Source organism: Monodelphis domestica, chromosome 3 (assembly GCF_027887165.1).
Source record: "Monodelphis domestica isolate mMonDom1 chromosome 3, mMonDom1.pri, whole genome shotgun sequence".
NCBI lineage: Eukaryota > Metazoa > Chordata > Mammalia > Didelphimorphia > Didelphidae > Monodelphis > Monodelphis domestica.
The window spans coordinates 488,080,176-488,108,076 of record NC_077229.1 but is presented as its reverse complement, the minus strand read 5'-3'; the positions used below and the strand labels follow the sequence as shown (position 1 = coordinate 488,108,076).

General features: G+C 37.9%; 1 protein-coding gene across 1 annotated transcript in view; it reads left to right on the top strand.

Moving 5' to 3' along the window:
• The window catches only part of ANKRD31 (ankyrin repeat domain 31), a 186,213-nt gene that overhangs the window by 117,190 nt on the left and 41,122 nt on the right, over nt 1-27,901 (top strand). The window contains exons 22-23 of the mRNA XM_056821110.1: nt 16,584-17,634; nt 20,687-20,827. Coding sequence (XP_056677088.1) covers nt 16,584-17,634; nt 20,687-20,827 — 1,192 coding nt within the window. The remainder of the gene's footprint in view (nt 1-16,583; nt 17,635-20,686; nt 20,828-27,901) is intronic.

The window sequence follows — 27,901 nt, the reverse complement described above, 5'->3', positions numbered from 1 at the left end:
CCTAAATCTTATGGTGCTTTAGTGGAGGAAGAGAAGAGATCTTATCTACCCTATTCCATAGAATTAAACTTCTTGAGATCATGACTGTTTTCCTTTTATAATTTACATGTCTTTGGCACCTACCACAATGCTTTAAATTAGACATTTAAATGCTTGTTGAATTGAATTGAATTGAATTTCCTTTTAAAAATATTCTTTTTCTTACATCCCTGTAGTCTAACCTATTTGTATTCCAAATTCTTTATTACATATTGTTTTTGCATGTTGTTGGCCTATATTCTTTGCTAGGATTACCTGTTTCTCATTATATTGCAGTAGTGTGATAACTAACTAGAAAGAGAAAAATAATTGAATTTATAAGCACAATAAATCTTACAACTTTTTCTATTTAAAAAACCTTTTAAAATGCAACACAGATTATGATCACTTGTTTTTCTACATGATTTGACACTGAGTTCAGAAGATTTTTATACATATTCTTTCATTCTTTGTCATGAAACCACATTTTATAAGATTAAATATTAACCTTTGATGAACTATCCATTTTTCCAAATCTGTCTTTGAATCTATAGACCATAGGTTTTCAATGTGATATAAATCAGGAGAGTTCCTACTCAAGAATGTTAACCTCCATTTCTCAGATAAATTTCTTTATTTTTCACTATATCTGAAATGGTAGAATATTATGTTGCAGTAGTACATCTCTATGTAATTCCATAACAATTCTACTCTTCAACATAGTAATATATTTGTTGCAGTTCATTGTTCCCTCAATGGGTATAAGTTTTCCAGGTGCTCTAGAAGTTAAAAAAAATCCCCACAACATTTTGCGTTATCCTCATATGAAGATTCCAAAGGTGGGTGGAGCAGTGGGAAAGAATATGAATCATGTAACCATGAAAAAATATTCTAAATTAATTAATTTAATTTAATTTTTTTAAAAAATGATACCAAGATATTATGGATTCACCTCAACTTCTTTTAGCAATGTTTTTGGCTCGAATTTAAAAGTGAATAAGTGAAAGTTACTTTTTTCCAGTCTTAGGTACTCTAGTCTTTGTATTGTCTTGCCTATGATAACTTTTTGCCCTTTATAATAATGGTTGATAGCTGCATCTGCTTTTTTTATTGGTTTCCTTGCCATTTTTTCAGCTTCAAGAAGCATATACCTCACTACAGAGTAATCAGTAACAACCCCTCCAGTCACTGGTCTCTCTGAAGGGCTAATTAGACAGTTTTGTAGTAATAGTTTATCCATTTTGATTTTTTAAAACACATTTTCCATTGTTTTTGGTGTAACTGATCCTATTTCATTGTGAGCTTAAGTGATCCTTGTAGTTTTATTCTCCATTTCTTCTATTTACTTAAATACTTTGTTGGATCCAAGATCTCATAGACATGAGTATACCTGCATAAATCACAATCCATACAAAATGTCAGCCTTCTTACTCCAGGAGAGTTCTGTTACCATGGCTAGCAGTCAGCTCTAAAATGGAAAGAAAACAAACCGGCCACCCCAACTAGATTTCATTCTGCTTCTGTTGGTGTGGGTGGTGTTCCCAAGAGTACTGAAGGAGGAGAAAGGGAAGTTATTGGTCCTAACAGGTTTCATTAGGCTGGTCCACATTTGTGTCCGCCAGTGAACTGCTCCATTAGCCCTCTTCCCTTTGCCTGAGGACATTTTTTCATGCCCCACCCCTTAGTCCAGCTGTCCAAAGCAAGCACTTTCTCCCTCAACTCTCTCTGGAATTCCAGGGAGCTCACAGACAGCTTGAATTTGCCCTTTGGCATTGAAACTTTGAAAGGTTCCACCTAGGGAATGGATAGGGCACATTTCCCTAACACAGATCATTTTCTTCCTTGGTGTTCTGAGCTTCTTGTGGCCCAAAGTGGCCCAAGAAGACCCAAGTTCAAAATCAGCCTCAGATACTTACTGTGTGATTCCAGGCAAGTCACTTAACCTTTGTGCCTCAGTTTCCTCATTTATAGAATGGGGATAATAATAGCACCAACTTCCCAAGTTATTATAAGGATCAAATGAGATAGTAGTTGTAAAGTGTTTAGCACAATGTTTGATACATAATAAATGCTATATGAATGTTAGCTGTTGTTGTTATTATTGTACATACTTTACCTTGGGTGTGTGATGTAGCAGAACTTGATACCATTCTTGAATGAGAAGAGTTAAATAAAAACTAGGTCTGTGGGGAGAAGGATGTTTATGGACATCTCAACCAACACACCAACCCCTGACCATTTCCAAACCATACCACTACCTAGATACCTTCTCTATCTCCCCTTTCCAACTCTCCCCTTTCAATTCTATCTTCCCCTACTAGAATATAAGCTTCTTGAGCTCAGGGCCTGATTTTAGTTGTATTCCCAGCACTTAGCACAGTGCCTGGCACATAGCAAGGATTTAATAATTGTTTTAAAAATGCGTTCATTCCTTCAGTTGCATCTGATATGATGCTGGTTTTACTATTATGCCCCATTTCACCCTATGTCCAGACCTGTAATTTCATCAGATTAGGGGACTACCAGTGGGAAATTCCCTTCAGCAAAATTTATTAGCAGCTATCCTTAAACTATAGCATTTCCTTGGGGTACTGAGAGGTTAAATAATTTAACTACAATACATAGTTTATATACCTCAGAGGTAGGACTTGAATCCAGTTCTTCCTTCTGTACATGTCTTTTTAAAATCTTAAATCAATCTCTTTTTAATCTCTTTTTAAAATCTTAAATCAATCTCTTTAGACAACTCTCCCTTAAATTCTCCCTTCATTTACCCTTCTCCCATTCTGCAGTGACTCATTCTCCATAGTCTTCCAAAGATCACTGATAACAGCTCAAAAATTATATCTACCATTTCTTTCAGGACCATAAGATATAGTTATCTAGCCTGGATAACATGCATTTATAAGGAATATAAAGAAGCTTGATTACTATTGTTATTTATCTTTTTTGGGTACCAATTTCTGATTGATCAATTATGTAATGGCCTTTCTAGTCCAAAGGTCTTTTTCTTCATAACAGAGAAAATGGCAAAATAAAAGATAAGCAACTCTAATTCTTTTTTAAAAATGTTTTCATCTGCAGAAATCTGCCTTCTTTCTCTTACTTGGAACAATATTTAATGTGCAAAACTGATTTGGTATTACTTATGCTACCTAGAGCAATAAGAATACTAGCTAGCAATCAAGTTTTATTAATCAAATGCATGCAAACATTCTTTTATATTATCTATTAGGCATCATAAACATTAACCCCATTAAGTACAAACCACCAACCAGATTTTCCAGGACTTCCCAGTAAGCTTGTCTCATAATAGTACTCAGTGATAAGATTCCTTATCTGTCCAGCCAGAAACCCTGCCTCCCCTTCCAAAGGGATTACCTGTCATGTCAGCAGTTGAGCACTGCTCTCAGGAGAATATAGGAGATTCTTGAGCCTCAAGTGCAGACAACACAAGAGATTTCTGTGATTGCAACCCAGGATCAAGTTCAAAGTTGGAGGTCTTTGGTAGATAGCTTATAGTTTTAGCTGTGGGTGTTATCTGGTTACACCAAATTCCGATTGGTGGTCAATGACTTTGTTTATCAATTAATTTGATTGATGGCATAAACTAATGACAGGGTTGTTTACCAAATTTTCCAATTGGTAATCTATTCTATCTGGGGATTCCATGTGTAGAGCAGTTATTTATGAATACAACATGTTGTATGTATATAAACAGCAAACATGTTTACCATCCTATATACTATATATATATATATATATATATATATATATATATATATATATATACACACCAAATACTGAAAAACAAGTTTTGAATAACAAACATCCAAACACTTCATCACAAAATGGTGGCCTAAAACAAAATAAAGCCAATCATGTCAGAGTGATAAACTTATTCTCACTACGTTGTCCCAATCTGCCCTCCCAAGTGAGAACAAAAACCCACCCCAAACTCCTAATTCAAAAATGTAGTGTGTGTGTATACACACACTTAAATATATATGTTATATGTACATGTAATATACATATAACATATATATATATACTCACTATCATAATGTGGGTAGCCTATGTCATGATTAGTTCTCTGTAATCAAGGTTAATGATTTTACTGATCAGAGTTCCTAATTATTTCAAGGTTGTCTTTACCATATTGTCATTGTATAAATGATCCAATTGGTTCTACTCATTTCACTCTGCATCAATTCATCCAAATCTTCCTAGATCTTTTTTGGCATTATTTTCTTCTTGGTTTGTATTTTGAGTGTCCTTGTCACCATAATAGATTTTTATATTGGGATTCTTTTTTCTCATTATTTTAACCTACTTCCTAATTTTGTACTTAATGTTAGGGTCAAGTTTTGTGTACTTCTGGAGGGAAGGTCTGGGATGCTTCTGTTGCTACTTTTTAGGGGGTATTGATATTGTATTGTTCCAAGATCTTAGGGAGCTGAAAGCTTTTGGTGCTCTTAATGTGGTCTGATCCAAGGTAAAATCTGATTGCTGTTCCCCCTAGTCTCAGCACTGTAATTTACTGACCTGGGTTAGGATCTGAATAGCAATAGACCAATCACCCAGTATCCGCTAGCTGGGAAGCTTTGCTTATTTGCTGATAGAACTGAGGGTTCCACTTTGGTCTGGAATTCCTGCCCTGGTTATATTCCTCTGCAGGTTTCAGACTGTACCAAAAGCTAAACCTGAGACCCTGATCTGTTCCTGGGATCTGAGCCACACTTGCTACTGCTTAATTCTGAACCTCCTCTTTGCTCTGTTTACCGTCTGGGACTAGCATGGGAGGATAGGGAGATGCAGTTTCCTTTCTTCAGTCTGCCCTTGATCTGTGATATAGGCCTGTATATTGAGCAACAAAACTGCAAGTTGGCACCTGTCCCTAGGCTGGGAGTGTGTTGGTATGGGTATAGGATGTCTGCTTACTGCAGTGTACTACCCGACCTGCACTGCTATGCTCTTGACTGGACCTTGTCCCTAGCGTCAGGAGACATCTGTCTCCCTAAGCACCCTGGACTGGAAACATGACTCACTGTGATTTTTTTGTTGTTTTTGGATTTTTCAACCAGAATTCAGTCTGACATTTTCTAGATGTGTTTTGGGATACACCTTTCTGTATTGCTTCCTGCTATTCTGCCATCTTTTCAACTCTACTTTTTCTGTGTATCAATTATCATTGATCTTCCCTGAGTCTTATCTTTCTATAGGAGGCCCAATAATATAAGGTTAACAGGTATTCAAAAATCTATTCCATCTTTGATCCTCTTTCCCCCAATAGAGTTAGTTTTTAAAGTCTTTTTTTATTAATTTTAGCCTTCTTCACCATCATCAGGTCATTTGGGGCCTTTACATAATAAACTTAAGCAGAAATAAGGCCATATTTTCACTTATCCCTCAGTTCATTCCTTTGCTTCAATTTTCTGTAAATATCCATATATTCAAATAGATCTGATGACATCAGTCTGGGAGTTAACTTTTCAGTGAGGCAGATAACAACTCATCCATGCCTGCCTATCCAATGCTACTCTTGTCCATGTTTTTACAAAACTTCACCATAAGGGCTCCAACAAGTGTTTTAGAGACTTTTCTTTCTTCCTCCCAACATGTGCTCTAACCACTCATTTGTTATACTTCACTCTTGCCATGTAAACAGCCCATCTTCTCTTTGTGCCATCTTTGTGCATCTTTCACTCCTGATCAGAAGATACAGAAAATATAAGATCTAAATTAATTAAAACTTAAGTTGGGCAGTGACTTATATCAACCTCTAGAAAGTTTTTCCTTAACATTTCCCTTCATCATTGTTTCTTTTAAATCTATCATTAAAAACAAAATTAAAACCCAAACCCTTACAGTATAAATTCTAAGACAGAAGAAAGAAAAGGGCTAGGAATTTGGGATTAAGGAATTTGCCCAAGGTCACACAGCTAGGAAGGTTCTGAGGTCAGATTTTAACTTGGGTTCTCCTGACTCCAGGCCTGGCTGTGCCATCCAGATGACCCCATATTTTCTCACAATTTCCCAACTCTCCAGACCTGACTTTGTCTGTAGAATTTTAGGCTGTGATATCCTTACTATCCTTTCTTTGAACTCTGAAATCTATCCTCCTAGGAAGCATGTCTGACTATGACTATATTCCTTTCCTCTGTCACCAATTATAATTGGAATGGTCATGTCACTACAAGGTTCCCATCATCCATTTCCTCCCCAGCAGCTAATTTCTCCTTGTTGGTAAGAATAAAATCCTTAATAAACATTCCCCTTGTTAGCTTCTCTAACTTTTGAATGAGGATATTATCATTTAAGCAAATAAAGTATTTTGCAAATAAAGCTGCCTTCCTTTGGATAAAGAAGCCACTCTAGCAGATAGCCAGATAATGGAAGTATCCCATTACTCATATATAATACATGGCTTTGATCTGTGTCTGAACTCATCTATTTTCTCTTTCTGTATAATTGGTTTATAGAATAATCTAAGGACAACACTGCTTCTATTTCTGCCAGTGTTCATCATAACTCAAATGCCTTTTTTACCTGATTCACCTGTCCCTGTAACTTCTGAATTTCCTTAAAGGGTCTAACTTCTTTTCAATTTTTTCAATTATTAAAAATATTTTTCCTTTCTCTTCCACTTCCCATCTCCCTTTGGAGAGTAAAAAAGAAAAGAAAAACAAGAGCCTTGTAACAAATATACATGCATAGTTGGGCAAAACTAATTCACAAATTGGCCTTATTCATACTTTACCATGCTTTCCAAGTACTTCATAGGTAAATCCTTCATCATATGTTCTCTGCTATCATAATTGGTTATTGTAATGATCAGAGTTTTTCTAACATTTCTCTTTATAATACTCTTGTTTTTATATAAGTTGTTCTCCTGGTTCCATTAATTTCAGTCTACGTCAGTTCATCCAAGTCTTCCAAGATTTCTCTGAAACTATCCTCTATAATTTCATTCAGCAAAATATTATTGTTAAATTACATTCATATGCTCTAATTTGTTGAGCCATTCCCTGATCGATCCATTTCTAGTTCTTTACTCCCACAAAAAAAACTGCTATATAAATATTTTTTGTAATATGGGGTCCTTTTCCTCTTTCTTTGATCTCATAGGTTAATAAAAAGAATAACTAGCACTTATATGAGACTTTAAGATTTGTAAAGTGCTTTATAAATAATATTGCATTTCAACTTCACAAGAACCCGAAAAGGTAGGTGCTGTTATTATCCTCATTTCGCAGGTGGGGAAACTGAAGCTGAGAGAAGTCAAGTGACTTGCCAGAGTCATACAAATAATGTGTCTGAGGCCAGATTTTAACTCAGGTTTTCCTGACTCTAGGTTTAGCACTCTATCCACTGTAATGTATGGTACTAGTCCCCTTCAGGTCCTTCCTCCTATCTAGACAAGTTCTTTTAAATAAAGTATACCATTTCAACAAGTTTCATTGCTATCTATGGTTTGTTTCCTGTATTTCATGCATTTGTACATAGACATCTGAGGTATGAGTTTTATTGAGGGCTCCTTCCTTGAATTTTGTCTCTTGGGATTTTCTGGGTAGCTCTACTGCTATTTTTTCTACATACATTCTACTTATGCTTTATATCAACTAGCTGGTGGATGTATACATAAGGCAATTTTCCCCATCCCATTTCATCTTCCTCTAAATCCCTTAAAATCAGATTTTCAATACTATAGGCGAATACAGTCTTGTGTGCCCTTTCATTCTGTATTTTAAGCCAAAGTTCAGAAATCCAAGTTTTCAGACATCATCAGTTTTTAGTCTACCTTCCTTTCTCTTTTGAAGTTCTTGTCTCAATAAACAGAAGTGATAGAAATAGCATCAGTGCCAAAGATTTGTATATTGTAATGCGTATTAAAGAAAGCACAGCCAAATGAACATGCAATTCCTGTAGCTGTGTAAATAAAGTCAACATGGAAAGACAACAAAACTCTAGTCAAATGCAATAACATCCAGCCATGTTAGTACTGCTGTTCAAATGAAAAGGTCACATCCCTCCTTTTTGTTAATAACTGATAAACTATCAATCAGAGGGTATACTTACTAAAAGGGCCTGTCTGAAACATGTGTTGCATCATTATAACAATAAAAGAAACCACCTGTTCCCCTTTGATCTTTAGCTTATTGCCCAAGACTTTATAATCTTTAGCAATACTTTCTAGATTCCTTATGACAGAACCATTTTGTACCTTCATGAGTCACAGGAAATGGGTGATTTGTCATCTCGTTTGACAAGGGGAAGGGCACCTTCTCTGTAACATCCCATATATATGCTCTCAGAAAACAGCAGAAATTCCTGTTGTTATCAGATCCACAAATAGCTATCTCATTATTCCTCAGCAGGCAACCATCACCTATCACTGCTCATCTCTTCTTTCTCTGACTCTTACTATATGATTTCTCAATGGATCTATGTCATCATTCTTTGGTTCTTGGTCCTTTGTTCCAAGCCCCAACTTCATAGACCTCTCCAGATCCTGTTTCTTTTCTGTTTCCATATTGAAACCCTTTTCCCATATTTTCAAGGAACAGTCCATCCTTCCTGATAATATGAAGATAGACAGTAATTTCTTAAGCCTTTATTCCTTCTCTTCTAAGAGAGAAACCAGCCTGCTCTTTGAGCATAGATAAATCAATTGGCTAGGCAGAAATATAAACATAGCACTTACATTCTATGCAGTTCACTACAGAATTCTCCTTACACTCTTTGCTTGCTGGAAGTCATACTTCAGTTCTTTTGTCCATGACTTTCTGTAAGTTTTCCTGCTATACTGGGTCTACCCAATGATCTGAAGGCTTTCCTTTGTTTTGTTTTGACTTTTTAGCATTTTTTTAGATACCAGTACAATGCTGGCTTCATGTTACCATTCTTTTTATTATTATTATTAAATCCTCATCTTCCATCTTAGAATCAATATTGTGTTGGAACCAATGTTCCAAGGCAATAGAGAGGTAAGAGCTAGACAATGGGGATTAAGTGACTTGTCCAGGGTCACATAGTTAAGAAGTATCTGAGGTCAAATTTGAACCCAGGACCTCCTATCTCTAGGCCTGGCTCTCAATCCACTGAGCCACCCAACTGCCCCCTATTACTCATTCTTGCCACATAATTGGTCTCTCTCGTTTTATAATCACATATGCCTTTATGCTACCATTATGTCAATTTTTTAAATACATGTTATCATTGGTAATATCCTACAACTTACTATGTATGAGTCTTTTCTTTGTCTTTTATTCATTGCTATTTGGATTCTTCTATAATTGTAAAATTAAATATGAAGTAATCTCCCATCACAAGGTATGGCCTATCAAATCTTTTGCTTATCAATCAAGCTGCTTATTCTTCTCAGGAAAGTTGGTTGTCACTCATCCATTAGTCCCACCCCTTCTATAAATTGAGTCCCATTTATATAATTTGTGCCTACTCATTATTCTATCCTTTTCCTACTTTCCCATGCCTTTGGGGTATATTTCATACAATCATTTTTTTTAACCATGACACCACTTTGGAAAAGTAGTTCTTAATATTTCTTGTGTTATAGACCCTTTTTGGCAATCCAGTAAAGCCTATGAACTCCTCATAATTTTCAAGCACATAATATAAAATACATAGGATTACAAAGGAACCCAATTTTATTGAAATGCAGTTATCAAAATATTTTTAAGTTCATGGATTCCAGTTTAAGAACCTTTGCTTTAGAAGATATTCAACCAAACAAGTAAAAGAAAGCATATGAAAATTCATATCAGTATCTACCAGCTCCAACAGTGACCTTCATTCATTCAATTACTGCTCTGATTACCCATACCCGCCCCTGCCCATCCCTTATCTGTCAAACCAGCAGGAAGTTCAGAATCCATTCTATGTGTATCAGTCTATACCAGACCAAAGTCTTTGAGGTTTCTCCAGAAAGAGATAGCACTTCCTGCTATCAAATCCCTTCAAAGACAAACAGCTGCAGAATTAGACAAGCTACCTTGTGGCAGACGCCATTGCTTTTCCCCTCACTTTCAGCATTCTCTCTTTTTAAATCAACTACCCTTTACCTCCAGGAATGCTGTGCAACCCTGAGAGTGCTTAGAATCCAGGCTGTGTAGTGACATTCCCACTACAAGTGATTTGCAATCATGTATGACATCCCTTGGAGAAGAGTGGTATCAAAGACACTAGAAAACAATCTTATTTTATGGTGTTACTCAGAGGATTGTAGAACAAACATCTCCAAGATTGCAGCTGTCATAGAATCTAGTGTGATCTTAACATTTGTATGGGAAACATTTTGTTGGAGAACCTTTAAGGCTCCATCTTTCTTTACTAAATCAAATGCTTTTGGGGAATCAATAAGCAGTAGACATAGTTATATCTTTATACTTCTCAACCAGTTATATGACTGCAAAAATATTATCTGTGATATAAAATCATCTGCAAAATCTTGTCTTTTATGTGAACTGGCAATTTTCTCAGTCAAAAATCTGATCTATCAACAACCACATGAAAAAATGCTCCAAATCATCACTAATTAGAAAAATTCAAATCAAAACAACTCTGATGTTCTATCTCACTTCCATCAGGTTGACAAAGATGACATTCATCAGATTGACAATCATGACAAAAAAGGAAAATTACAGTTGGAAAGGCGTTAAGAAAACAGGCATATTGGGCACCATTGATGGAACTATGAATAAGTACAACTTTTATGATCAGCAATTTGGAACCATTCCCCAAAAGTCTCTTATCTGTACATACTACTTTACCCAGCAATTTCATTACTAGATCTATACACCAAAGAGATCAAAGAAAGAGGAAAAGAATCACTTTTACAAAAATTTTAATAGCAGTTCTTTTCATATTGATAAGGAATTAGAAATTAAGGGGGCTCTCTGGAAAACTACTAAACAAATGATGGTGTATAGGCATGGAATATGGTATGTGTTATTTGTATTCAGTCATTTTTGTTGTGTCCTATTCTTCATGACTCCATTTGGAGTTTTCTTGGTAAAGATATTAGAATAGTATGCCATTTCCTTCTTTAGCTCATTTTACAGATGAGGAAACTGAGGCAAACAAGGTTAAGCGACATATTCAGGATCACACAGCTAGCCAGATTTGAACTCGGGGGGGGGGGGGGAATGAATCTTCCTATCTTTAAGCCCAGCACTCTATACATTTTACCACCTAGTTGCCAAGGCTTTTAGTAATGGAATACTATTGTATTGTGAAAATTTATGAAAAGAGCAGTTCCAGAGAAATCTGAGAAGACTTTTATGAATTGATGTAGAGTAGTAGTAGTCTCTTGGTAACCGAGGATGACAATTGTCTTTGTGCATTTTTGTGCACAAAGACACTTGTGCATGAAGATTTAAGTGGAAAAGTCGATGCACAGAGACAATCCTACTCTCTCGGCATTGAGCAGAACCAGGAGAAAAATCTATACAAGAACAATAATATTGTTATTGTATAAAGATGAGCAATTTTGAAAGAGTTGGGAATCCTCATCAGTGTATTGACCAGCAATAATTACAGAGACTGAATAAGAAAACATGTTAGATATCTCCTGACAGAGAGGTAATGAATGTAATTACATTTTGGGACATGGTCAGTGTGAGAATTTGTTTTGCTTAACAATATTTGTTACAAGGGCTTTGATTTATTTTTATTTGAGAAGGGAGTTGTTTTACATTGGTTAAAATACCCTAAGACAAAGTAATGATTCAAAAAACATTCATTAGGAGGCTACTATGTGTCAGGCGCTGGGCAAGACATCAGGAATACAAATACAAAAATGAGATAGTCTCTGCCATCAGATACTTACATTCTATTATACATTAGTTATCACTTGCAGCTTTATGTTATCTGAAAATTTGGTAATCATTCCATTTATCCCATTTTCTAACTCAATGATAAAAATTTCACATATCCCAGAAAGTTTATTCTAAGTTGACATCAAACCTTTAGTTTTGAGTCTAGTCATTCAATTACCTGATTATACTATTGTCTAGTCCACATTTTTCCACCTTTTCATAAGGATAGCATAACTGATTTGTCAATTATGCTGCTGAGATCTAAGTACATAATCATAGCATTTCTCTGATTCGTGGTCTAATAATATTAAAATAGAAATGAGGTAAGTTTTTCCTGGCTTGTTCTTGATAAAATCATGCTTTTTCCTTGTGATTATCAGAAAAACAGAGAAAGGTGAATCCAGTCTTTCCCATTAAAAGCTTTATTTTTTTCTGTTTCCCATTATTTTCAAACAAAAGTTTGAATCATTTTGTGTAGTGATTTAAATTTTTCTCATCTTTTTTTTCCTTTGTCCTGCTTTGTTGAGTTATGAGGTGACTCTAGGTTCTTGAAGACCAAATGAGTGGAAAGGGTGCTGGATTTGCCTGCAAGAAGCCCTGGGTTTAAGTCTTGGCTCTGTCTTTTACTTCCTGTGTGACACTGAGCAAGTCTGCTAACCCTCTCTGAACTTCACTTTCATCAATGATTAAATGAGATGGGTGAACTAGATGATCTCCAAGATTTCTTTTAACTCTAAATCTGTGATCCAATGATCTTAATTAACCACAGGTGTGTTTTCTTACAAGTTGAAAAGGCTTCCAGTATAGATCTAGCAAAAGACTATGTCTTGATGTTCAAGGAAGACTCTAGCTCAGCATGGAAAGAATCATGACCATTGGGTGACTATTTCTCATGAAACAAAAAATATTAGATGTTCCTCAGTTCTATAGAACCCCTTTTTTCTTCCAGAGTGATGTTGCCATAATCACAATAAGGGGGCAGATGCTACTAAGCATTCTGAAGTTTTTTAGCTATCTACAAACATTCATTTAAATTTTAACATTTCCCGTTTGAGACTCTCAGTCCTTAATGAGTCAGTTCAATTGAATTAAAAAAGCATTTATTAAGTACTTATTGTGTAATGGGTTCTAGGTGTTAGAAAAACAGACAAAAAAGAAATACTCTGCCCTCAAAGATCTTACATTCTACTGGGAGGGGGGGAGCAGGGAACAAATACACAGGTAAATAAGTGCAAAATACATACAAATACATAGTAATTTTAAGGGAAAGAAACCTAATTGTGGGGATTTAAGATAAGTTTTTGGGAGGAGGGGGTAGTACTAGAACCAAGCCTTGAATAGAAATAGAGATTACAGAAATCAAAGGTGAGGAGAGAAAGAGCATTCTGAGCATAAGGCAAAGACATATTTACAGAAGGTGGGATGCCATGTATGGGAAATAGAAAGTGGATCAGTTTGGTATGCTATGACATAGAGCACTTGAAGAAGAGCAATGTGAAATCAGCCTTGAAAGATCTGTTGGAGCCTATTTGTGAAGGGCTTTAAATGCCAGATAAATTTGCATTTGATTTTAGAGCCAGTTCCATTAAAGGCTCTTGAATAAGGGAGTTACATGGTCAGACCTATGGTTTAGTATATCAATTTATGTGGGTGATAGATGGGAGAGGGGAGAGCCTGGAGGTGTCAAGTCTATCGAATGCCAGCTCACCATAATCAGTTAGGGTCCCCAAAAGACAGCAAGGAAAATGGCACAGACATAATTGGGGGTCAGGAGAACTAGAGGTGCTGATAGCAACCAGAAGCACTTTATTGAAAGTTACATCTACTTTTATAGAGGGAGAAAGCAAGCTGGGGATTTTGTACAAGTTTCCAGTTGTACAATGTAATCTAGTTTACCTCATCAAGTCTACACAGTGATTTCTATAGATCATAAATCGACAATGTAACAACCTGGCTTAGATTCCCAAGGGAAAAGGCATACATGAGTGATTTTGTGGGTACCTTGGGTACAGGGCAGGAGAATGCTAAACTTCAGCTGCCTTATGGCTCAATAGGGGTTCAGGCTTTTGCCTTCCATATCTCCAGAGCTGTGCTTCAATGGAGTCTCAAGCTTTTTGTCTCCCATAAGGCTGACCCACATAGAGGCAAAGAGACCAGTAATGGGCTATTGCAGGCTATTGTAACAGTCCAAAAGAGGCAAGGTAGGTGGTACAGTGAATAGAGCACTCAGACCTGCAGTCAGGAAAACTTCTCTTCCTGAGTTCAAATCTGTCCCCAGACACTTTCTAGCTGTATGTGACCCTGGGAAAGTCATTTAGTCCTGTTTGCCTCAGTTTCCTCATCTGTAAAATGAACTAAAAAAAAGAAAATAGTGCACCAATACAGTATTTTGTCAAGAAAACCCCCAATGGGTTCAGAACACTACTGAACAACAACAAAAGAATCAAGAAAGGTCCAAATTTGAGTATTGTTAATAAGGGATAGGTTAGGAAATGGATAGTATTATGAAATAAGAGTTGGATATGTATATTTGGAAGTCATTTGTATAGATATAATGATCCATGAGAGGGCACAGGGAAGAAAAGAAGGTACATGACAGAACCAGTATACACTCTTGCATGGGAGGTAAGACAAAGATGAGAATCCAGTGAAGAAGAAGAAGCCTGAAATGGCATGGACAGATAAGTAAGATGACCAGGAGGAAATAGCTTGGTGAAAATGTAGAGTGGTCAATAGTGCCAAATACTACAATAAGATCAAGAAGGATGCGTACCAAGAAAAGGCCATTGGATTTAGCCATCATAAGGTCGTTGGTTCTTGGGGGTCTATGAGTACAGAACAAAAATCACCCTGTACCCTGAGAGACCTTGCTTTGTTCCTGTTCCATCTCTGTTATCTTCAGTTTGTTGTATGGCTGTTATAATAATTAGCATTTATATAGATTTTAAAGTTTGGAAAGCACTTTACATTATCTTATCCTCACAATGTTCTCTGTGAGACAGGTATTATAATTATCCTCATTTTACAGATAAGGAAAGTAATTCAGAGGTTATGTGACTTAGTCACAGTCATGTAGATAGCACAGGCTGGAGGCAGGATTTGAACTCAGGTGCTCCTAATTCCAAGTCCAGCAAATCTATTTACCAGGCCCCTACTTGTTACTATGCAGAGCCACTTCTAAAAGATACATACAGAGGAAGAAGAGGCATGAGAAAGGTACTTAGGTGACCTGGCTATATATATATGTAGAAGATACAGAGGTCCATTTCCCTTTGAAATTTATTTCTGGAGATTTGACATGGAAAACCCAGAGTAAACTGTTGGACAAACAATGAATGTACCTCTTTTGGGGGGAAAGTGCTATTCTATTGTAATACAAGGTTAGGCTCAAGGGCCATCTGCTCAAGAAAACCTTTCCTGATTCCCTAGTTTTTAGGGGGACTGATATTATCTTCCGTCTCAAATCTTTTCTATAAGTACCTCATAGAGTCTCTTTCCCTTGCCCCCTTCACTTCTTTTCCCTGTATCATACTTATTGTCCAAGTTCATGTTGTTTCTACCCAATAGACTTTACTTCTATAAGGCAGAGAGAGATTTTCATTTGTGTTTTTGTATCCCCAGTAACTAGCATGGGGCCTTGAACATAGGAAATAATGAATAAATGTTTACTTAATTAAATTGAGATTATTGGCAAGCCTCTCCCAAATGGCTCTTTCATAATACATATTTTGCAGCATATTTATCATAGATTAAGAGAAGAAAACATTCTTTAACAGCATTATTCTTTCTCCTAAATTATAAATTGTCAGATAAACCAGTCCTAATCCTCCTTCCTCTAAATTGGGGATTTTTGTCTTTTTTTATATCATAGACCTCTTTGTCAGTGTAGTGAAGCCTGCAGCTTCCATCCAAAATAATTAAATGCACAAAATAAAATCCATAGGAATACAAAGAAAACCAATTACATGGAAATATAATTATCAAAATATTTTTAAACTAAGTTTACAGACTCTTGAAATCTGTCCAAGGGGCTCTTGGAGGCCCATAAATTTCAAGTTAAGAACCCTGCTTTAACAGTATATTTGTAGACAGATTTCTTTTTTAGACACATCAAGCTCACAAAGTTATCCAAATTCCAAACTCCTAGTACTGTGACAGTCCTTATACTTTTTTCCCTAATAGATTGATTCCATTACAGGTTGGTTTACAAATGTCCAGAAGACATGAATTTTTCTTTTATGGGTTATTATATGTGCCAAGGGATCACAGTCTCATGAATCTAGAACTGGAAGGAAACTGTGTCTGGCTAGTCCAACTTTCTTGTTTTACTGATAAGGAAACCAGGGCCATGGAGATGAAATATAGGTAACTTGTACAAAGTCACACAGCTAAGACCAGAAGTAGAATTTGAACCCAGATCCTCTGACTCCAGAATTAGTGCTCTTTCTTGTATTAATCTTAGATGTGATTAGATGTGAATTTAAGTAGCCATTCTAGAATACTTCCACTTAGCCATACTAGAGTCACCCCTTCCCTTAACAACAAAAGTAGAGTTCATTTTCCCCAGAAGGGAATGCAATCTAGAGATAGATGTGTAGTTTACTTGATGCTGGTTAAATTTTAATTGGAAACAAAAGAACATTAATTTAGTGTGGAGGATGTTATTATGGTGGTGATGGTGTTGTCTTAAAGAAGCTTTGCATTTTTTCCCCTTTTTCCTTTCTGTAGGGCTTCCGTAGAGTCTTTCAAATGTGGAACACTGAGAGAACAACTGGCTAACCTGGCCACCAGACAAAAGAGCCTTTTAATGGTGGCCCAGAAACAGAAGAAGCTAAGCCAAAAAATACAAAATTACAAGAACACAAGAAACAAGTCTGCTCTGGATGTGAGGGAAGAACCGCTTGATTCAAGAAATTCCAATGAAAAGGACAAGGGCAGCTACCCTCCCCAAGTGGAAAGAACAAGGCAGCCTGGTTCAGTTTCTGTTCCTGTGCAGACGCCTGCCGATCCCACAATGGGAATGGGTAGGAAAACACATTGGGCTACTGAAAGTAGGCAAGAGGATAGTCAACATTCAGGTGGCTGCTTAAGTGAGAGAGGAATGCCTGAGAAGACTGCAGAGAGTCAATGCTTTCCTTTTACTGGACAGATTTCTAAACGAAGACCAGTAGATCACAGCTTGGAGAGGACATGGAAAAGCAGGAAGACCCATGGCATCAAAAGGGTTAAATTGCCTCCCCAAGGAGTGACTTCCAGTGCTCTAGCAGAATATTTACAAGAAGGAAATTATAGCACAGTAATTACAGCCAAAGGAAGCAAATCTCTAAATCCCTCTGCAATAACTGAAACTTTAAATGTTTTAGAGACCACAAGTGCAACTGTCAGAGATAATACCCATCAGCCAAGCACTGTTTGTCATCTGGCGCTTGGCAGTAGTCTTTTACCAGGAAACACAGCGAAGAAAACAGTTTCTCAAGACACACCCAGGACAGTATCAGAATTGCTAGTGCAATCTTTTCTTACCCATCAAGGAAATGCTGGCCTAGATAGTGGTACTTTACCTAGGATGAAACTAAATCATACAGAGGCCAGACCAGTTGGTGTACTAGCAGATAGCAGCCAGATTAATTTCTCTTCAGAGCCTGCCAATCAGAATAATAACAAACCGGAACCTTTAAATTCCAGAGCAGAGACGAAAGTGAAAAAAGCCCAGATCAAAGAACTGATTTCCCTGGGAAGAATTAAACCAGGAAATGATGTTCTGGAATTCAAAATGCAGGTATTGTTATGGGTATAAGCTCTAAAACAATGTTAATGTTGGAAAATAAATGTGGTCACATGTTATCTTTTTAGGTTAGTAGGGTACCTTGGTTCTGGAATTTAATGCTTGCCACAAAATAGATTCTTGGGTGTTTACATATTTCTACTCATTACTATGGTTTCTGCACTTTATATCAAGAACTGAATTATCCCTTGGAGACTTCGAGTTTACTGCTTCTGAATGGAAAATTAGTTAAGAGTGTCTTTTGCTTGTCTATTATTTCCTCTTCTTGGAGTAAGGAGTTGGAATAATATTATATAATTTATATAATGCTTTTAAGGTTTGCAATGCATTTGATCTTCTTGCAAAAACCAGAGGTAGATTCTGTTTAACCATGGAGGAACCTGAGGCTAGTGAAATTTAAGTGACTTGCTCATGGTCACATAGCTTGTAGTATCCTAGAGAGGATTTAAGCAGAGATCTTCCTGACTCCAAGTCCAGCTCTGAATCACCTATTGTCTGAAGATATGGGCCATGAAAGCTTTTCAGCAACCATCTTACTCACAGTCCTTAAGCATTTATTAAGCACCATTTAAGTGACAGGAATTGTGCCAAGAACTAGGGATATAAAGAAAGGCAAAACAGAGTTCCTGTCCTGGAGGAACTCACATTACAATGGGAGAGTAAAATCTTAGACCCAGTGGTAATTTCCTGCATTGTCTTAGGCCTTACTTCTCTTCCTGGGGTTCCAGGACAGAACTGTTTGTATTATAGGGGGCAGGATTTAGATTTATCTAAATTTGGATTATCTTTGGTCATAGAGATTTGGAAACTACCAATTTACCACTAAATGGTGTCCTAGTGGCCTGGGAGGGTTCATGTATCTTCAGAAGGTATCTTACTTGAAACTGAAGAGTAGCTTGAGTATTAAAAGAATCTGTGAGTACAATATTTTGTAGACACATAAAGACAAAGCTAGGTTAAGGGAAGAAAAAACTTCTGTTAGAAATATGGCCAAAGGATCGACTCTCTTCCAACAATTAAATTTGGAGAGCTTTTCTCTGAATTCAAGAGCACTTGCTCTTGGTTGCAGCAATACTCCCTCAGAAATGTGATTCACTAGGCTAATGTTGCTTATACTTTTGTGCCAGGCTTTTTTTGTGTGACATATACAGAGCTACACAGAAATCCAAGAGTTTTATATTTATTAAAGTAAGAGCTCTTATAGAACATGAATTATCAGAACCTACCTTGCTGTGTTTGTAACATGAAAAGATTAGACTAGATTATCCTTAGCATTCTCTCCAATTTTAAATACTATGGATCATGTAGGTATAATGTGCATTTTTCAAAGTATCTACTATGTACCAAGCACTGTGTTAAGTGCTAGGGATAAAAAAAAAAGCAGAAGATAACATCTGTCTACAAGGAGTTGACAATCTAATGGGAGAGACAACATACAAACTAACATACACAAAGCAATCTATATACCTCCTAGCTTCCTTCAAGTCCCCAAGTGGCAGAATTTGAACCCAGTTCCTCTGTCTTCAACTCCATTGATCTCATTGTACCAAGGCTTTGGTCATGGTTTTAGTTAATGCCATAAAGCCCAAATAATCTCAGCCCCTTCTGAGGAGCAGCTCAATTGGTTTGAGTGAGGCCATTGTGAGAAAATACTTATATTATGAAGATTATTGACATTTCAGCAGACTGAGATAGCTGGCAACTTGTCAACCAGAAAGGTCTAGAAATATGCATTTCTAGTATACTCAATGAATATCTTCTGCCTATGACATATGCCATGGCTAGCTAGAATTGATGCAAAAGCAATCCAACCCTCAATAGAAACAGCTTTTGATGTCAAGATTCTTTCTATCCTGGAAACCTAAAGGCTCTTTTTGTCACATTTTCATGTGGTTCTAGTGCTTTGTCACATTCTGTTAGCTGCTCTAGAAGCCAGAGAGCAGTATACTCTTTGTAGATGTGATATTTCTGTACTTTTTCTACAAACAACAACTTTTAAAAAATAATTTTTGAAAAAGGCAGTAATAATATTGAGGACCTTACAGTCACCAAGACCAAGGCTCAAGTCCCTCTTCTGATCCATATTGGCTGTGACCCTTGATCATTATTAGAGCTCAAAGTGACATTCATTTGTCTAGTTGGCTTCTTATTTATGGCTCAAGTCAATAAGCATTGATTAAGAACATACTATGTACTAGAACACTGCACTAAACACTGGGGATACAAAGAAATGTACAAAACAGCCCCTGTCCTCAAGGAGCTCAGAATCCAACAAGAGAGACAGCAGACAAATAAGAAGTAACTGTATTTTGGTGTCCTCCTGTTTAAATTTTGGTTTCAAGCTATAGTCTGGGGCCTGACTTCAGACTAGGCTTTTTTTTCTTTGATTTTTAAACCTTTACCTCTTAATCTTAGAATCAATTGGGTGGTGGGAGGGGGGGAGTATAAGAAAAGGATCTTTGTTTCCAAGGAATATTGTTTGAAAATAACCAAATAAAATGATGTTTAAATTGGAAAAAAAAAAAGAAGCAATTAATTCTGAGGCAGAAGAGGGATAAAGGCTAGCCAACTGGGGTTAAGTAACTTGCCCAGAATCACACAACTCGAAAGTGTCTGGGGCCAGTTTTGCACTCAGGTCATCTCAATTCAGGGCTTGACTCTCCATCCACTGTGCTGCCCAGTTGCTTCAGACTAGGTTTTAGGAAAAAGGTGGGGGAAATGATAGGGAAGACTCTAGAGTTAATAGGGTAATAGGAATTAACATTAACTCTACTAACTCTTAAGTTCATAGATTCTTATTGCCAAGTGACAATCTCTTTCATCTTCATTTGAAGTAACTAATATTGTCTTAAAGTCAACTCATTTAGGGGGAGAATACTGATTATGAAATTTATCGATTTTCTAGGTCCCATCAAACTAGTTTCAGTATTTCAAATTTTAGTTTAAATTTTCTATAGCAACTTGGATTTTGTTGAGATTTTCCTAAAGCTGCTTATTCTTAAAGAAAATAACCTTAATCTTTTTTTTTTCAAAATTTTCATTTCAGGATGCTACCTACAAAGCCAGCATCTTACTGAATGGTAAAATCAAGGCAAAAAATGGGGAGATTTATCAAAATCCAATTACCTGGATCAAAGCACTTTTAGGAAGTAACATTTCTGTGACCTGGAAGTATGTGTGGAATAAGGTAGGTTCAATGGCCATCTTTTTTTCCCCCCTAGTTTAATATTCATAAGAAAAAAGTGCTCCTTTAATGAAGGTAGAATTTCTTTGCTTCTTTCAAAAGTAGAGTGGAGATGCCAGTGGATCTGGGAGCTTGAATGGACAGTCTAATTGAGTTAGTCATCATGTAGATCTTTCATAGACACTGCAGATGGACAAAGAGATTGATGCAAATAAAAATTGGATTTAGAAATTGCTGTCACTTTTTAGCAATCTCAAATTACTTCTTGACCTCCAAACATACCTTTTTTTTTTTAACACTAACCTGGAATTCTCTACAGCTGTGCATCATTGGATTTTATGATTTTAGCTCTTAGTAGAATCAAAATTGTGTGTACATTAAAGAATGGTGGATCATAAGTGGGTCTAACTAGGCTTCATTAGATTCCTAAGGATGATTTGTGTGTGTGTCTGTGTGTGTCTTTACAAAGGAGTGGCATAAAAATCATTGAGGACATAGCAGAAAAGAAAATGAGTTGGTCTACAGGGATAACTAAAATACTGTTGTACTAAAATATTACAAAATATAAAAAGACTCAGAGGGAGACCTCCAGCATGTTGGTATGTCCTTTATTCGGGACTTATGGAAGGGCATGGAAAAAAGTAATCTCAGAGGATAGCAGAGAGAGTACTCACACTAAAGACATCCATCAAAGTCCTGATGTATCTTGAAGCTCATGTTTCTTTAGAATTTACAAAGCATTTTCCTTACAGTAACCCTGAGGGATAGGTAGTAGCTGCCACCTCAGAATTCTGTTTTTACAGAAAAGGGAATTACAAAGTTGTGAATTGTTCATGATGGCATAGTAGATGGGAGAACCAGGTAAGAAACAGGGCTATTGAGCACTGCTTTCCATAAAAAACCCTTTCCTGACACCCCCAGTTTGTTTTCTCCCAAAACTACTTTGTATTTATTTTGCATAAATTCTCTCTATATTTAGATATGTACATGATACCATCTTTTTTTGATTTATGATCTCCCTTTAGGACAAAATTTGTTTTGCTTTCATTTTTGCTTCTCTAAGGTTTAGCACTGTGTCTGGTCCATTGTTGTTATTTCAGTTGTATTCAACTCTTCTTGACCCTATTTGGGATTTTCTTGACAAAGATACTGAAGTGGTTTGCCATATCTTTCTTGAACTCATTTTACAGAAATTACGGCAAATAGAACTAAGTGACTAAGTGTCCAGGGTCACACAGCTAGGTAAAGTCTGAGGCCAGATTTGAACCCAGGAAAATGAATCTTTCTGACTCCAGACCTGCTGGCACTCTCCCCTGCACCAGCTAGCTGCTCCACGTGGTATTTTATCAGTGCTTGCTGATTGACTGATTGATCTATTGAACCCTGGCTCTGCCACTCACTGTGTAACAATGAACATTTTACAACTTCTCTGACTCTCAATTCTCTGTTCTGTTAAAATGGAATTTTGAGATAGGTTCTACTACCTATCCCACAGGATTGTTGGGGGGGGGGGGAAGGTAAAGATTTTGTTTTATATATGTTGAGCTTGAAATGCCTATAGGACATCCAATTAGTCAGTTCATGATGTGAAGCTGGAGATTAGGGCTAGATATATTTGGATAGTCTTGAGAGTCTCATAGAGATGACATTTGAAGCCATAAGGCCAGAATAGGTCACCAAGTATAAATGTATAGGGAGAAAAACCTAGGACACTGCCTGGAGAGTGTATCCAGGCTAGTTGGAAGATGATCTAACAAAGGAGCTAGAGAAGGGCCAGCAGGTAGAAGGAAAACCAGGAAACAGGAGTATCACAAAAATCTAGAGAGAAGAAATTATCCAGAAGAAGAAAGGGCTCAATAGTCTCAAATGCTGCCTCTGTGGTAAGAAATATGGCAACTGAGAAAAGGCCATTAGACAGCAATTAGGAGAATGGTTCTTAATCTTGTTTGACATGAAACCCCTTAGCAGGCTGGTGAAACCTATGGAGCCCTCCTCAGAATGAATGCCAGGAAACTGTAGATTTTATTGAAAGGACAATGAAAATTAAATTAAATTGCTACTCTCCCCATCCAATTCAGGAATCCTCTAAGATCTTTTGATCTGTGGATCTCAATTTAAGAATCTCTGAATTATGAGTTCATTGGAAAATTTGGTGAAAGCTGATTCATTTGAGTGATGAGGTAGAAGCCAGACTATAGAAGCATTCAAAAACAGTGAGAGGTGAGGAATGGATTTTTCAAGGAATTTGGCTGAAAAAGGAGCAGAGAAAGGACAGTAGTCAGTGGAGATGGTAGAATACGGTGAAGTTTTGTTTAAGAATGAAATAGACTTGAACATGTGCAAGTAAGCTGGAAGGAATCATTAGACCAATTACTCAATCAACAGCCATTTATTTATTTATTTATTTGTTTGTTTAAAATTTAAAATTTATTTTTTAATTTTTACCAATTACATGTAATGACAAATTTCCACACAAGTTTTCCAAAGTTATATGATCAAACTTATCTCCCTCCCTTCCTTCCCTTCCCCCTCCCAGTGCTGGCAGGTGATTCAATCCAGGTTATATACATATTATCATGCAAAACATGTTTCCATATTGCTCTTTTTAAAAAAAAAATCCTTACCTTCTGTCTTAAAATCAATATTGGTTCCAAGGCAGAAAATCAGTAAGGGCTAAGCAATGGGGGTTAAGTGACTTGCCCAGGGTCACACAGCTGGGAAGTGTCTAAGACTTGATTTGAACCCAGGACCTCCCCTCTCTAGGCCTGGCTCTCAATCCACTGAGCCACCCAGTTGCCTCCTATATTGTTCATTTTTGTAAGTGAGTAATCTTATAAAACCAAAACCCCCAAACATAAACCCAAATAAGTGAGTGAAAAATCATATGCTTTCCTCTACATTCTGACTCCCACAGTTCTTTCTCTGGAGGTGGATAGCAGTTTTTTTCATAAGCCCTTCAGAATTCTGGATCATTGTATTGCTGAGAGTAGCAAAGTCTATCTCAGTTGATCATTCCACAGTATTGCTGTCACTGTAAGGTATTTATTTGGCACGATTAAATAACAAGTCTTTCAACATATTTCTCCCCTTATCAAATCACATGGATCTCTCTCCCAAGGAATGCAGGCCTCCAGTTCTGCCTCTTTAGGCAGGGACTCGGCATCTCCTCCTGCTCTCAGTCAGGCCTCTTTCTACATAGTCAGCAGCACCCAAAACACACCAGGCCTGTTTGGAAGCCTGCCCTGAATGAGCTAGTAGGAAAGGTAGTGAGCCTCCCTTTGGGTTTCTTGGAGAACCTCAGAATCACCTTTTTTGACTGATGGTCAGAGCTGCTGTCTTCTCACATAAGTCAGTTAACAAACTGCCCTGTGCTCTGTCCGCATTGCCCTAGGAATCCTGTTGCCTCTGAGCTCTTCCTCTGGCTCTTACACTGGCTTTCAGGTTCTCTGCATGAGTGCTTTGACTCTCCTGTCCTGCTCTTCTGGTCATAGGCTATCCCCCTTAGTCTGACCTTAGGCCCTATTGTTACGGGGGTGCAGATGTGTACCCCTGGGGTTCGGGAAGGATACCTTTTGCAGGAATGCAAGACCCCAAAACTTAGCTTAAAAACATAAAGAGAAATGTATTAATTTAGGAGGTAATGTTGAGAATGGCCAGGAGGATAGCAAGGTGGGACAGCAAGACGGGGAGCAGTTCCTTGGGAGGACAGCATGAATGGAAAGGCTGTTCCCGACATCCGTTCTGGGGATTTTATACTTTTCACAACAGAGTGTTAGTCACCCAGGCACTTGTCGAGGTGGGGTGATCATCTGCCCGGGGACATAAAGATTCCTTAGTTTTAGGGAACAGACATGTCTGATAGGATCCCAGTGTGGCCTCTGTAGAGGAATATCAAAGGAAGATAGTCATCTCAGGACCCTGGGGGGTGGGGGGGGTCATTGGGTGTTTTTAGGCTCAGAGTCACCAGAATGTAAGGGAGCTTCCCTGTTGGCCTGGGTTTCTGGGGGTACAGTGCCCATGTCACTATCATATATCCTATGTTTTTCTTCCACCCTAGTCTTCCACTTCTAGTTTGTGGAAGAGAAAAATTGGGAAAGCCTGCAACAAGACAGGAATAGCTTAGTTATCATTTACCATTCAAAATAGCCCCTTATTACAAGTTCTTCCTCCCTTCCCACCAAAGGCTTCAAGTTCCCAAGCTCAAATCTCTAGGGGCCCTCCAGGTATGACAAATCCCATTTGTATGTAAACAACCATCTTTACCTTCCCCTCTGGGGAAATCCCTGACCACATGTAAAATTCATGAGATCTCAATTTACATCTTAAAGGGGGGGAGAGAGTGTAAATTCACTGTTCCTTTTTGAGCCACCTAGGCAAATAGGGGCCTTTTTTCACTAGCCGGGTCCCCTGGGGACATAGGCCTTAGTACCCTCGAGAAGGCGGCTGGGGGGGCTCCGATACGGGAGACCCTGGCAGGAAGCCAGGAGGAACATAGTGAAGTTATTTCTCATGGACCTTCAGAGGAAAGAGAATGTGAGCTTTCCTCCAAATGTACATAGTCAAGCCTGAGGAAGGCTGGTTAGCAAATGCCCTGCTGAACCCAAGAGGTGATTCAGTCTCACTGTCTATTGAGCAAACAGCAGAGTCAAAGCCTTCTTTATGATTTCCCCCATAAAGCCTGAAAGATATTGTTTGACTTTCAAAGTCTCCTGCAGGGAGAAGCCTTCACTGGAGTAGTTAACTACCCACAAATCACCGTCTGGACGGCATTTCCAATATGAAAACAATCCCTCAGCACCGATGAGTGATTGCTCATTAGGAGAACTGACCTGCCTAGTGAGATCTGATCAAGGAACAGGCTCTCCCCCAAAACATCTCTTTTCCTGGAGAGCCAAAGAGCTTCAGAGACTCACTCCTTTGGCTAGTGGTGCAGTGGCTACATCCCTGGGCCTGGTGTGAGGGAAACCCGTTCAAACCCTGCCTCAGACACTTATTGATCATCACTCTGGGCGAGTCATTTAACCTCTTTGCCTTGGTTACTTTGGCTGCAGAGTAGGGATAGCTACTGTTGTGAGGATCAGATGAGAAAATATTTGTAAAAAGCACTTAGTGCAATGCCCTGCATATAGGGTTGCTATTGATCAGTCATGTTCAGCTCTCCATGGTCCCCATCTGTTTTGGATTTTTTTAAACCCTTACCTTCCTTTTAGAAGGAAGCCAATACTGGGTATTGGCTCCAAGGCAGATGAGTGGTAGGGAATGGGGTTCAAGTGACTTGCCCAGGGTCACACAGCTGGGAATTATTTGAGGCCAGCTATGAACCCAGGACCTCCCATCTCTGGGCCTGATTCTCAATCCACTGAGCTACCCGGCTGCCCCCTGTTTTTGTGTGTGTCTGTTTTGACAGAAATAGTGAAGCGCTTTGCTGTTTCCTTCTCCAAATCATTTTACAGATGAGGAAACTGAGGCAAAACAGTTGAGTGACTTACTCAGGGTCACACGCCCAGTAGTGTCTGAGGTCTGATTTGAAATCTGGGAGATGAGTCTTTCTACTCCAGGCCCAGACCTAAATGCCCCTGGCATGTAGCAGGTGCTGTGTAAATACTTAATCTCTTCCTTTGGATTCAACCTGTCATCATCTAAAGGGTAAATAATCAATCAAGGGTGAAAGAAAATATTGTTGTCCATAACATTAATGTGTTGATTGATTAAATTCAGCAGGCACCTGAATCTACTAGACCTATACATATTGCTGGGTGCTGGGGACATAAAGATCAAATCAGAACAGCCCTTGTCCTCATTGAGGCAGGATGGCATAATAGATTGAGTATTAGAGCCCTGGACCTGGAGTTAAGAAGACTTTGAATCCTGCCTCAGATAATAGTCACAAGCCACGCTGGGCAGCTTAGGTGGCACAGTGGATAGAGTGCTGGGCTTAGAGTCAGGGAAGACTCATCTTCCTAAGATTAAAGCTGACCTCAGACACTTCCTAACTGTGTGACCCTGGGCAAGACACTTACCCCTGTTTGCCTCAATTTCCTCATCTGTCAAATGAGCTGAAAAAGGAAATGACAAACCACTCCAGTGTCTTTGCTAAGAAAACCCCAAATGGAGTCAAGAAGAGTTGAACACAATTGAAATGACACACCAAGTCATAACCTCTCAGTTAACTCCTGTTACCTCATTTGTTAAATGACAGAGTTGAACTTGATGGCTTCTAAGGTCCTGATAAGGACTTAAAGGTAAGGCCCTAGTGTCTACCAAGCATTTCAAGGAGTTTCTATTCTACTAAGAGTGTACAAAAGGGATAATCAAGAGACATCAAAGTAAGGAGGAGTTGTTACCTGAGAAGAACCTTAAGGCAAGGTGAGGATTCTGAGAAGGGAAGGAGGTGAGGAAGAGAAATGCTCCCAAAACTTCTGGGACGGTTTGAGAGAATGTATGGTTGTATTAAGTATCTAGCGAGCAAGTTTGACTGGAATATAGAATTGTGATAGGGCTGGGGACTCCCTTTGCTAATTGAGGCCAAAACCTTCTCTGCAGCTTATAGTTATAGAGTATTATCGAGGTGTTAGACACACAACCCCAGCAAGTACATGCAGCTTGAAATACTCCTGACTTCAGCCCAACCAAATTATAAGTAGAAAATATTTAACAAAATAAATAAAAATACAATAAAACAAAATAGAGGATATTACATTTAAAAGCTGTCAGCATGTCTCTCACAGGGATTTTTATGTAAGGATTAGTGGCCCCATTTCTATAAGTGACTTTCCCAAGGTCACACAAAATATATATATATAGGGGGCAGCTAGGTGGCTCAGTAGAATATGGGTTCAAATTTGGCTTCAGATACTTCCTAGATGTGTGATCCTGGCAAGTCACCTAACCCCCATTGCCTAACCCTTTCTGCTCTTCTGTCTTTGAGATTCTAAAATGGAAGGTAAGGGTTTAAAAAAAGACTACAGGAAAGGTCAGGTAGGATGAGGACAAAGGAAAGGCTATTCAGCTTCAATCAGCAGAGAAGAAACAGTAGCCAAGGGAAACAGGCTGGGTCTACTGAAAGTGGAGGAAAAT